The 13,651-nt window shown below is 35.8% G+C and overlaps 1 protein-coding gene across 2 annotated transcripts in view; it reads left to right on the top strand.

Annotated features, from left to right (window-relative positions):
• The first annotated feature begins 1,235 nt into the window (after positions 1–1,235).
• LRRIQ1 (leucine rich repeats and IQ motif containing 1) overlaps positions 1,236–13,651 on the top strand; it is a 114,770-nt gene continuing 102,354 nt past the window's right edge. Inside the window, exons 1-4 of one of the 2 annotated variants that reach the window (XM_058191446.1) lie at positions 1,236–1,266; positions 2,705–2,844; positions 9,469–9,580; positions 10,801–10,895. In XM_058191446.1, the coding sequence (XP_058047429.1) occupies positions 2,710–2,844; positions 9,469–9,580; positions 10,801–10,895 (342 nt within the window). In that variant the 5' untranslated portion in view covers positions 1,236–1,266; positions 2,705–2,709. Of the gene's footprint in view, positions 1,547–2,704; positions 2,845–9,468; positions 9,581–10,800; positions 10,896–13,651 lie in introns of both variants that reach the window. The other variant, XM_058191445.1, reaches the window with a different exon arrangement.

The following is a 13,651-nucleotide window of genomic DNA, read 5'->3' on the forward strand; positions in this document are numbered from 1 at the left end:
AAGTAGCCTTTCTTTCATTGGTTCTGAACACATCTTTTTACATGGTGAAGGGCATCATGCAGTGACAAGAAAGCCAGTAACTGAATCAGTTTTATTTTTAATGTGATAGGCATTATAACACAATGCTGCCACCTTGTGGGAGGTCAGTACTAGGATGATTGATGGAAAACGCATCAATATAGTAAATTTGTCTTTTTAAAATGTAATTATAAACTACACATATAAGCATATTACTCACCCAAGAGTTTCTATTAAATGAAATCTAAAGATTTTGAATACTAGAAATGTAAGACTTAATACTTGAAAATCTGACTGATGCTACAGGTAGAACATATGATCATATTTCATTATACAATTATATAACTGCTTCTCACCAGGAAAACTCCAATGAAGATATTTAAGAAATATTTTATTATGAAGAGTTTCTTTTCTTTTCACTTTTTTTCCCCATTAGCATCTGAATATAGAAGTTAACATCTTATTCATTTTTCCAACACAACTGAATTGTGACACATATCAGGGTATTTTTGAAAAACTGATACTTCAGTTTAATGTATCATATTTTTCTAAAAAAATGTTTTAAACAAATTTAGTAAAATATATCAGTATCTTAATCAAAGCTAAAATTAAGCAGGAGGATCATACTTAATGTAGAAGCTGGATTCTGTTTTTCATTTGCCTTTCTTAATTATGCTACAGAATTCAAATACTATTTTATGAGAAGGCCTGATTAATTTTAAAGATATTTGCAGGGATAGTGGTAGTGATAAAAGATCTTACATGTTCCTGCTATGGTTGATAGTTCCATCCATTCCATCCAACTGTTGCTAATGTAATGATAAACATTATTTACCAATAAATAATTTTTAAAATCCAATTGAAAGTTAAGCTTTGAAATGACATAAAAGCATTACATACATTAAGCTCATTAACTATTGCTCTGATAGTGTTTCCTAATAGTCTTAACTATAGCTAGCTACTTTTCAACAGGGAAGGGAAAGGGAAGTCAAAAATCGGGGTAAGGTTTCTGTTCGCGAAAGGACACGAAATTGCAAAACGAATGTCTGTTTTGATTAACAAAAAGGGGTAGAAATATCTCAACAAAGAAGTCACTGGCCCTCCACCACTCGCCTCTTTGCTTTCTTTCTATTCTGGCCGCCTTGGGCTTCCATAGCAAAGACGTAAGCGCTCACGTCTCCTGTTACTATGGTTACACTTCCTACAACAGTGAAGCTCGCTGCTCTGAAGTCTTGCGTTCTCAATCAGGTTGGTGATTAGCGACATCAGAAACAAGTAAAGACCAAGGGTTTCTGAATAACGAGAACGGGAATTATTCTAATCTTCAAATTTAAAAAAAGGTCGTGGAATATTTTTTAAGTGTCGTGATGATACGGGGCAATCTTTTACCTGAAAACAGAATTCAAAACTACGACTCCCAGCATTCAACGGCATACTTTCAATTAAGCTTTTAAGGATTGCTTTTCAAAGGCACCATGGAACTGGTAGTTCTCACGCACTTAGAAGAAAGCGGAGCTCTATGGGCAGGGTAGGCACGAATTAATTGAAAGTCTGAGCTAAAGCAGATATCTTTCTTTCTATGCCAATTGCCAATGTAATAGTTACCTTGAGAAAGAATAATTGCTTTCTGGTCGTTCATATTTAACTGAATTATGCACATGCCACCTCAAATCGGGATAGCCTGAAACTGGATAGATTGGTGTTACTTGAACATAAACTCGAACGCTTCTATTTTATTAATAGATGGCAGTTGCAACTCCATTTGCACCACACAGAGAGAGACATAAACACACATAAGAAAAAACAGATTGCAGAAAAAATAATTGCTACCAACCTGCCTTCCATTGAGGACCTGTATACTGCACGAATCAAGAAGAGGGCGGTGAAAATATTTACAGATCCCTCACATCCTGGACATAAACTGTTTTTTTTTTTTTGTTTACATTTATATCCCGCCCTTCTCCGAAGACTCAGGGCGGCTTACAGTGTGTAAGGCAATAGTCTCATTCTATTTGTATATTTACAAAGTCAACTTATTGCCCCCCCAACAATCTGGGTCCTCATTTTACTTACCTTATAAAGGATGGAAGGCTGAGTCAACCTGTTTCAACTCCTACCCTCAAAACGACGCTACAGAATACTGCACACCAGAACAACTAGACACAAGAACAGTTTTTTCCCGAATGCCATCACTCTGCTAAACAAATAATTCCATCAACACTGTCAAACTATTTACTAAATCTGCACTACTATTAATCTTCTCATCGTTCCCATCACCAATCTCTTTCCACTTATGACTGTATGACTGTAACTTTGTTGCTGGTAATCCTTATGATTTATATTGATATATTGACCATCATTTGTGTTGTAAATGTTGTACCTTGATGAACGTATCTTTTCTTTTATGTACTAATAAGCATTTTACAGGTTATCCAATTAATGTCTGGCTAGTTAAATATTCACTCAAGAATGATTACTTCTCAACTTTAAGATTTTGCCCATTTTAATTATTTTTTCTCCCACTACATTCACTATTTTTGAGACATGTTCTTTTTATTTTAATACAGTTTTTGTAATTAAAGGCTTAAAGATAACAGTAAATATAACATTGAATAATTTGTGTATATAGATGTAGATAGATGCATACACAGATATTTGTTTATTTTATTCTTTGTTTTTACAATAGAAAGGATGGAAGAAGTGTATGATGATGTAAGAATTGAAGAAGAAATAGAACTTGAGTTGAGGAAAACTAACTATTCTTCATCTGAAGCAGATGATTGTGATACTGATTTATCAGCAGAAAGTTCAAGTGATAGTGAAACAGTAAGTATTCCAGAAGAATAGGAACAATAGAAAGATTTCACTGTGTTAACATTATAAAATAATCTGTCATGTTCTGTATGTGAATATCATTCCCAGACTGACTGATAAAATGAAAGTTTACAGAGCATTTTGTGTCTGTGTATTGAAACATGTACAACAAACTATTATGATGCTTAAATGGTGACACACATTTATCATAATGCAAATGTAGCTATTACATATCTGTGTCAGACATAAGGACACAAATATGTAAGGTGCAACATTGTGTAATAATGTCACACATGTTTTATCATTTAGCCCCCTTGCTACATACCGTATATATAGTCTGTTCATGTAGAATGCTTTTTGTTTTCCAATTTGGTTTATCTTTTCTGAACCTTTTAGAGATCTACTTTTATTTATTTTTTTCTGACTCCAATCTAGGAATTAGATCCTTGTCCCTCCTGGCTGGTGAAAATCTCCAGAACGGTGACCAACAGTGGATGGGTTCATGCAGTGGTAAATTCCTCACTGCAAAAGGAGGTATTCCCAGAACCTTTTAAGGAGGGCCTGGTTATCCCTCTTCTTTAAAAACTGTCAGCTCTACTTGCCTCGACAACTTTCGTCCAATTTCCCATCTTCTCTTTTTACGGAAGGTGATTGAAAAGATGGTTGCTTGGCACCTTCAGGGGGTTCTGGATGAAATGGATTTCTAAACCCCTTTCTGTCAGGATTCAGACACAGCTATGGGACAGTTTTGGTCACACTTATGGATGATCTGTGGCAAGAGTGAGATGGGGGCAATACAACCATTTTCACTCTCTTTGACCTTTTAGCGACCTTCAGTATCATCAACCATGGTATCCTTTTGAACTAGCTACGGTTGTTGGAGCTGGGAGGTACAATTTTGTGCTGGTTCACCTCCTTTCTCCAGGGCCAATCCCAAATAGGGGAGTGAAAAATCCTCTCCCTGACTGCTCACTTGCAACACCCCTCAGGACTCAGTACTTTCTGTTCTCCTATTTAACATCTATGTGAAGCAGCTGAGTGAGATCATCTGTCACCAGGTGACGGTCCCTGGAGGCTATAGTGACCTGAATGGGAGACAACAGGCTTCATCTGAATCCTAGCAAGTCCAAATGGTTTTGGGTGCATGGAGCCTCAAAATTTGAGTTTTTATCATCCTTAGTTCTGGACAGATTGCATTACCTCATTCAGATCCAGTTCTCCTGGATTCATGGCTCCTGTTCAAAGAACAGCTGGTGGATATGAGTAGGAGAGCCTTTGCCCAGCTTTGGTTTGTACAGCAACTGCGCCCAACCTGGAACTTGACTCCCTGCACTGAGTAACTGAAGCTCTAGTCATCTCTCATGTGGATTACTAAATTCACTGTACTTGGGGCTACCCCTGAAATCCATTTGGAAGCTTCAGCTGATTTGAAGTGCAGTAGCAAGAACAGTCTTTGGGGGTAATATGGCCCATATTTATTTATTTATTTATTTATTTATTTACTTACTTACTTACTTATTTACTTACTTACTTACTTATTTATTTATTTATTTTGTCATAACAGTATATATAAGCATTAACATGAAATAACTATATAACATATAAGCATATATATGATCATAAGTATGTAATAACTATATTAATTGGATATAATGAAGAGGAACAATAGGACAGGGAACGGTAGGCACGTTTGTGCTCTTATACACGCCCCTTATAGACCTCTTAGGAATGGGGTGAGGTCAATAGTAGATAGTTTTTGGTTAAAGATTTTGGGATTTTGAGAAGAGACCACAGAGTCACGTAATGTGTTCCAAGCATTAATAACTCTGTTACAGAAGTCATATTTTTTGAAGTGATTAACATTAAGTTTAAATCTATTGTTTGCTATTGTATTGTTGTGATTGAAGCTGAAGAAGTTTTCAATAGGAAGAACATTGCAATAGATGATTCTATGAGTTAAACAAAGGTCCTGTCGAAGTCGGTGGAGTTCTAAATTTTCTAAACCCAGGATTTCAAGTCTGGTGGCATAAGGTATTTTGTTGTATTCGGAGGAGTGGAGAATTCTTCTTGTAAAATATTTCTGGACATGTTCAATTGTGTTGATATCAGAAATGTGGTATGGGTTCCAAACAGGCAAGCTGTATTCAAGAATTGGTCTAGCAAATGTTTTATAAGCTCTGGTTAGCAGTGTAGAGTTTCTGGAAAAGAAGCTACATAAGATTAGGTTTATAACTCTTAGAGCCTTTTTTGTGATGTAGTTGCAGTGGGCTTTGGCACTTAGATCATTTGATATTAAAGCTCCAAGGTCTTTAACAGGGTGGGGGTCATCTGTAAGGTAATGTCCATCAAGCTTGTACTTAGTGTTTAGGTTCTTTTTTCCAATATGTAAGACTGAGCATTTGCTGGTTGAGATTTGGAGTTGCCAAGTTTTAGACCATTCGGATACAAAGTCAAGGTCTTTTGACTTTGTTGTTGTTGGTGTTAAATAGTTTGACATCGTCAGCAAAGAGAACACAAAGAGAACACAATTACTTGTGATATGGTCGCAGAGATCGTTGATGTATAATATGAAGAGCGTTGGTCCAAGAACGCTGCCTTGGGGAATGCCACTTTTGACAGGAACAGGATTTGATAGAGCATTGCCAATTTTGACCACTTGTTGTCTGTTTGATAGGAAAGCAGATATCCATTTGTGAAGGGGTCCTGAAATGCCATAGGATTTTAGTTTTAGGAGAAGTTTATCATGTACTACTGAGTCAAAAGCTTTGCAGAAGTCTATGTAGATTGCATCAATTGCTTTGCCTTGATCAAGATTTGTAGTCCATATGTTTTGTTTTGTTTTCTTTTTAATTTGAATTTATATCCCGCCCTTCTCCGAAGACTCAGGGCAGCTTACATTGTGTTAAGCAATAGTCTTCATCCATTTGTATATTATATACAAAGTCAACTTTTATTGCCCCCAACAATCTGGGTCCTCATTTTACCTACCTTATAAAGGATGGAAGGCTGAGTCAACCTTGGGCCTGGTGGAACTTGAACTTGCAGTAATTGCAAGCAGCTGTGTTAATAACAGACTGCTTAGTCTGTTGAGCCACCAGAGGCCCTTTTTGCAGTGAAGAAGTTGTAAGTTACATGATAATTTTTTTCTGAAACCAAATTGTTTATTAGAGAGTAGATTGTTTGTTTCTAGGTGGAGGGTAATGGATTGGTTAATGATTGATTCCATTACTGTTGTGTCTGCTCCCCCCGATCCGGCCCTCCTGCCAGAAAGTGACTTGGAAAGTGAGGGGGAAGGGCCGTCAGGACTTACCTTGGAGCACCAGCTTTCCTGGCTCAGCTCCAGGAGCCAGAGGCAGGCCAGGTGGAAGAGATAACGAGGCCTCCGTCCCCTGACTCTTTCCCCCCCCCCAGGCCATGCCTCCAGACCTAACTGATGGCAATCAGGCCTGACTGGACCCTAGGTTTCATAGGCAGGAGAGGCGGGAACAACAGAAGCATGGGTGGGGCAGGCCTAGGAAGTGCTGAGTCATGGAGCCACACCCCACAGGATATAAAGGCAGCAAGAGTTGCTGTGCCTCTTTGTAGCAGGAAAATCAACTGCTTAACTAAGAGCTGAAGTACTGTTTGTTCCTGGGTGACTCATCGGTGTCGAGGGAGATAACAGAGACACTTGGCAGATGCTCCCTAGTTTGCGGCCAGAGCTGATAGTGCCAGCTAATTAAGCCATCGCTCGGACGGAGGCGAGGGGGGACAGAACAATTACTTTGCAGGTGACGCAGCATAGAGAGATTGGTCTGTAAATTTCAACTAGGCTGGGGTCTCCTTTTTTGAAGACAGGAATGGCTGTGGCTAGAGACCAGAGTTTAGGAAGGGAACTGGTCGTGAAAGCTTTTTCAAAGACTATGCTTAGGGGTTCTGCTATATTAGTGGAAAGTTTTTTTAAGAAGTATGCACATAGTCCATCAGGCCCAATAGATAGAGATGGTTTCAGTTTGTGAAGAGCTTTTTCAACATTATCTTCTGTGAAGTCTATATGTGTTAGTTCGTTGTACTCATTGTTGGTACGATTGGGGAAAGTCAGGTAAGAGCTACTACTGTTAACAAAGACTGAGCTAAAGAATGTGTTAAAGAGGTTTGCTTTAACTGTTTCATCATTACATTCTTTACCGTTAGAATTTTTTAGTGGTGGGATGGATCTTGAGTCTTTAAGTTTATTATTCACAAAATTATAAAAAGCGTGATTGGAATTTGTGTGTAGAAGGTCTTCTTCTTGCTTGGTGTGGTAATTAGTACATTCAGTTTTTATTTGGTTACACATATTTCTGTAGCGGTTTTTGAAATTTGCTACATAGCCCTTTTTGTTTCTTCTCCAGAGGGATTTTTTTTTTTGATTGAAGCTTTTTTATTGATTGAAGCTTTTTTATTGATATGGGTAATTTGCTTTTTCTGGTTTTGGTGGTGGTTTGTAGTACGTATAGTTTAATGACTCTATTGACTTCAAGGAGGAAAACTTTATAGTGGTCTTCAGCAGTGATACAGGTTGAGAACAGATTTTGCCAGTCAAGAAATGAGAGGTTGTTGTTTATAAGGTCATAGTTTTTTTGAAATTGTAGTTTGGAATACTGTTATTATGACGATTTATGTAAGGGCGTATATTGAGAGAAAAGTCTATCATGCAGTGGTCGCTGTTGGAAAAGGGTTCTTTTATTTGTAGTCCATAAATTGAGTTTGTGTTGTTGCAGAAGATGAGGTCAAGGCAGTTGTTGATTCTTGTATTGTTAGTTACTACCTGATCAAGACCTAGGTTTGTAAGTGTTGCATACTGTATATATATTTTTTATATATATATAGCGTATTTATATATATATATATATTGTGTGTGTGTGTGTATATATATATATATATATATATATATATATATATATATATATATATATATATATATATATATATATATATTTGTATATTAGTCTATATACAATATATATATTGTAATGTAGTATATTATACCACTGCTCCACAAACTGCTGGTTATGACTTTTAAAGCCCTTAATGGCATAGATCCAGGCTACTTGATGAATTGAAATGTCCCACTAGGATAAGCCTACTGCATTCGTGCCAGCAGAAAGGGCCTACTTCAGATCTCACCGGTCAAAGAACTCTGACTATTGGGATCCAGAAGAATAGCCTTCCCAAGGGAAAATTTCTTGAATGATACAATTGATTTAAGATGATGGAATAAATGATGTAATAAGATAAAATATTAATTTAGAATAACTTATATGAAATGAGAGAACAAAATATTATAGTTAATTAAAAGATCAATTGATTAAAACGTTTGGATATATATTGGATGATAAAATGTAAGATTAGATAAATCAAAGATAAATACTGTATATGTTGAAATTGCACAAAAGACTTGTAACCAATCCACCGACACACTGTATTTGGATGGATGATGTTTTTATGTTTGTATTAAAAAAAAAATTAAAAAAAAAAAAGAATAGCCTTCTCTGCCCTAGCACCTACCCTTTGGAACATCCTACTTTCCAAGTGAGATCTGCCTCCAACCTCAACCTTCCATAACAGCCTGAATACCTGGCTCTACCAGTTGGCCTGGGGACTCAAAGGGGGAGTACCAGAGTAGAGGTGGCTACTAGATTGATATCAACCCTCGCTCCCTGCTTCCCCACCTATCCATCTTTTATTTTCATATTACTGTATCATTGTTTTTTTTTTCATTGTTTATTCTATTGTTCCATTAGTTTACTCTTGTTATGCTTACACTTCTTTTTATTTCACTATTTATTTATTTTTGTAAGCCACCTAGAGTAGCCCCATGGCAAGATAGGCGGCAAAGACATTTATGCTTATTTCTCTTTTGGCAACAGTAAAGACCATTTTAAATCTTATTTAAATTTATTGTTTGTTTCCCTATGGAAGAGGAGAATATCCTTGTGATTTTTTTAAATTCAGAGTAGATAATCTTTTTCAAATAGAGAATGATGTCTGGGGAGAGTGATGTCTGGGGAGCCATTTAGAATCTGCAGCAAATGGCAGGGGGCAGGGTATGTGAGAATGTTCTCACACTTCTTCGCTGTCTCATTTTCTTTCCCAGAAGAATCTTATTCTGCTTTCAGAAATATGCATTAAGAGATGACTAATAGACTTGCATTCCATCAGCCACCAAAGAGGTTAAGGGTAGAGCTGGGGAATATAAATTGATAGGCAAGGCTTGGACATCATGGTGGGCTCTGCAGAGCCCTTCCACGTGCTTGGGCTATTTATATATGAATTAAAGACAGAAATCTGAGTCAATATACATAGAATAGAATACATATATACATAAAAGTGCACTATTAAACAGTTTAGTTGTACTCCCTTCAGTAATTTATTTTATCTTAAAAAGAGAGTAAGTCAAACTTTTCTTCGAACTATCAGCATAGATTGGGCTAATTCAATTTTCCCTCTTCCTCTTTCTAAAATTACTGTACTGTCTAACAGAGCTACTAAATATTGGCTGTAAAAATTCTAGTTCTATCTTGCACATGTAGGGATAGGTTGAAGACAAATCTAATTTAAGCATGATTAATAGTAGCAACTGTTAATTTTATATAATGTAAAATCTACATCTAGGTTCCAGAAGAATTACCAGAATCTGTTCTCCAGTATTTAGATTTTGTGAGAAGCAGAAGTCAAAATGCAGAAAAGCTTCTATTGCAAGATTTGGAAAATGTTGAACTCTCAAGTAAGTAGTGATTTAGCAAAATGTTTTTTCATATGCATATGGCATATATTCTGTAAAAGTTCTTCAAGTAACCCTACTTTGTATCTACATTCAACTATTGTAATATGTATTTCTACAAATAATAGACCACTATTTTTATTCTGAAACAGAATATTATGAGACAAAGTAATATATTACTGCATAATTTCTGTTCAACTGTCTAGTGATCACATGTTAGGGCTTACCTATTTTCTCAATAACTGGGTTCCAGGGAAAAAACTGCTGGTGAGTGTTTGAGGACAGTGAGGAAGAATAATAATTTAACCAATTTGTCCTATTAAGGTCTGCTTTAGTGGTTAAGGCACCAGGCTAAAAGCTAGGAGTCTGTGAGTTTTAGTCCCACCTTAGGCATGAAAGCCCACTGGATGACTTTGGGCTAGTCACTCTCTCTTAGTCCACAACAGCAGGCTTGGGCAACAAGTCAGTCAATCAATTTCTGTCGCAACCAATGGATCAACACTTGGTTGTTGTTTTTTTTAAAAAGCAAACCTTGTACTTGCATGAAAATGCTAGGGAGAAAAAAAAGTCTTATTGAAGGAGAACACTGAAAATATCTTAGTGCTTCTGATTTTTGTAAATTGAAATTAACTGTAAATTTTTCTATTTCTTAGTATCACTTTCTGCAGTATTTGTATTATTTTTAAATATATTTTAAAGAAGAGAAACTGATTTGGTATGAGATCTTTATAAGCTTTGACTTGATGGGGTAGAAAAATGAATAATAATTTCAGATAGACTGACTATTACAGCAAAATAGGGAGAATAGGGTTGTGTTCTCTCATTTTTTTGTTTGTTAGACAATGAAAGTCCTGGGAGGTTTTTTGCAATCCTGTAGTTTGAAGTGATGCTTTTGATCGTCTATCTTTTGGCAAGTTCATGATAAATCAAGTGATATAAAATTAAAATGCAGTTGTTTCAAGACTATTGGGTGGACACCAATACCCTAATTGGCAGTTAAGAAGCAAAAAGAAAATTGCATGTCTACTTGGAAGAAAATGCTAAGTAGATTGCCTGAAACTGTCTGAAGTACCGTATTTCATTTTTGTTTAATTTTGTTATCTTTGAGATATAGAATTATGTTCATCAGAAATTCAACTAACTTGCAAGAAATGTTTCATCTGAATATTCAGGAATTAACATGAGTGTTCTCAAAGTCTGAGTAACAGTTTCTTCATTTGCAGGTGATGTCTATTATATTGTTCCTAATAATGCTTCGGAATATTTAGCTGAATTAGCTTCTCAATATAATGAAGATCCAGAAGAACTGAAAAAAAGGGTATTATATATATATATATTAAAATACATGTACTTAACTGCACCATTTTATCCCTCTGCCCCATTTTATAGCACTAATATTTTCTACTGTGTGAAATTGCAATAAATTCAGCGAGACCAATTTATGCTATCCTGTAATCAAATTATGTTGGTGAAAAGGAATCGTTCAGCTGAATCTGAACAAGCAAACTCTTTTTTTTTATTATTTGCATTTATATCCCGCCCTTCTCCGAAGACTCAGGGTGGCTTACACTATAGCAATAGTCTTCATCCTATTTGTATATTTATATACAAAGTCAACTTATTGCCCCCAACAATCTGGGTCCTCATTTTACCTACCTTATAAAGGATGGAAGGCTGAGTCAACCTTGGGCCTGGTGGAACTAGAACCTGCAGTAATTGCAGGCAGCTGTGTTAATAACAGATTGTCTTACCAGTCTGAGCCACACAGGCCCTCTATTTCTTATTGCTTGAAACAGTGCATGAAACATGAATCTGAGGCTTTTGAGTATTGAACAGATGTTTTAAGGGCTAATAATCTTTGCAAAGTATATCTTTAGAGGGCTTTTTTGCTTTCGTTTTTGCTTAAAATTAAGTTACACTATCAATAAATAACTAGTTTCTCTTTGTTTGCTAAAAAGAGCCTGATTTAGTTCAGTGGAACTAATTAACTACCAGATAAGCTTCTTTAATCTTTTGTTTTTTAAACATTTGGGGCTAGATCATCTAAGACGTATGTTTTATTCAGACAATTATAACCATGATTTTAATTAGGAATTGAGTATAGGAAAGATAAATGTCTCCTTTTCGTGTGGACTTCAATCTCACTCATTAACCAGAATGACCACTAGCAAGAATTCTGGGAGTTCAGGTCCACATATTTGAGAGTATTTAGAATGGAAAAGACTGCTTTATCAGCAAGATTCTTTGTCCACGTAGTGATCCATTGGGTGATAATGATTGCAGTGATACCTAGTTTTAGGGGAAGGTGGGAATAATTGAAGCAGAGATTTGGATTTTCTAGATTCTGAGAAATATATGTAAGCCATTAAGTTATTATCTGTACCCAAAACAGAATTGTATAAATTAGTTTTTTTATTTAATCTTCACACAATTAAGTGAAATTATTTGAACTGACAAGTATCAGTCTAAGATCATTGAATAAAATATGTAAGTAATATTTATAACTTAAATTGTTTTTATTTAAATAGTGTATACTGTAATAATTTTAATTGGAAATTAGGATGCAGATGTAAGAAGAAATTTAAAATGTAAAATATATTCAGATTATTAAAGGTTGTTTCGATTTTTAAAACTTGTACATATATTTTTTTAATCTTTAAATATTCCCACTTTTTATCACTTTATGACTTTCTCATAACAATAAGCCAGATGTTGGTAATCTATGAACTCTGAGTCCTTTTTAGTGGTCTGCAGAACCCTCTTTATTCATGTCTGCTATCATTTTAGTATGAAATACAGAAGAAAAGAATTTTACAAGGGGTAAAACACATATAAAATAGTTAAAGAGCTAATGACGCCCTAATGGTCCACTCTAAAGCCCAGTCCCACCGACATGTTTTATAGATCCTTCAGCCTGTCCCCAAATTCTGATGTGATACTTAGTGACCAAATGTCTACCAACAGCCAATAAGCCCTGTTGTAATTTTTTTTAGCCTGGATTAGCTACATGTTTAATGTGGCTGGCTTCCAAAACAGATGTATAGGATTGCATATACATTTCTGTGGGAGGAAATATGTATACATGTACATCAACTCCTAATAATAATAATAATAATAATAATAATAATAATAATAATAATAATAATAATAACAACAACAACAACAACAACAACAACAACAACAACAGAGTTGGAAGGGACCTTGGAGGCCTTCTAGTCCAACCCCCTGCCCAGGCAGGAAACCCTACATCATCTCAGACAGATGGTTATCCAACATTTTCTTAAAAATTTCCAGTGTTGGAGCATTCACAACTTCTGCAGGCAAGTCGTTCCATTTATTAATTGTTCTAACTGTCAGGAAATTTCTCCTTAGTTCTAAGTTGCTTCTTTCCTTGATCAGTTTCTACCCATTGCTTCTTGTTCTACCCTCAGGTGCTTTGGAGAACAGCCCGACTCCCACTTCTCTGTGGCAGCCCCTGAGATATTGGAACACTGCTATTATGTCTCCCCTAGTCCTTCTTTTCATTAAACTAGACATACCCAGTTCCTGCAATAGTTCTTCATATGTTTTAGCCTCCAGTCCCCTAATCATCTTTGTTGCTCTTCTCTGCACTCTTTCTAGAGTCTCAGCATCTTTTTTACATCGCGACCAAAACTGAATGCAGTATTCCAAGTGTGGCCTTACCAAGGCATTATAAAGTGGCACTAACACTTCACGTGATCTTGATTCTATCCCTCTGTTTATGCAGCCCAGAACTGTGTTGGCTTTTTTAGCAGCTGCTGTACACTGCTGGCTCATATCTAAATGGTTTATTTTTTAAGATGTAGTTACATTCCTTTTGGTTAATAAACTTGTCATATTATCACATTTTTTCTATTTAAAAAAATAAAGGGATAAGATAAATTTTGGCAGTATAGTGCATCGTGTCAAACCATAAATGTTTTGGAGGCATTTTTTACATTTATTTTTTTGAATAAATCTTCATTAATCAGATCAGTGGTGGGATTCAAAATTTTTTACTACCGGTTCTGTGGGTGTGGCAGGGGAAGGATACTGTAAAATCTCCATTCCCTC

Source organism: Ahaetulla prasina, chromosome 7 (assembly GCF_028640845.1).
Source record: "Ahaetulla prasina isolate Xishuangbanna chromosome 7, ASM2864084v1, whole genome shotgun sequence".
Lineage (NCBI taxonomy): Eukaryota > Metazoa > Chordata > Lepidosauria > Squamata > Colubridae > Ahaetulla > Ahaetulla prasina.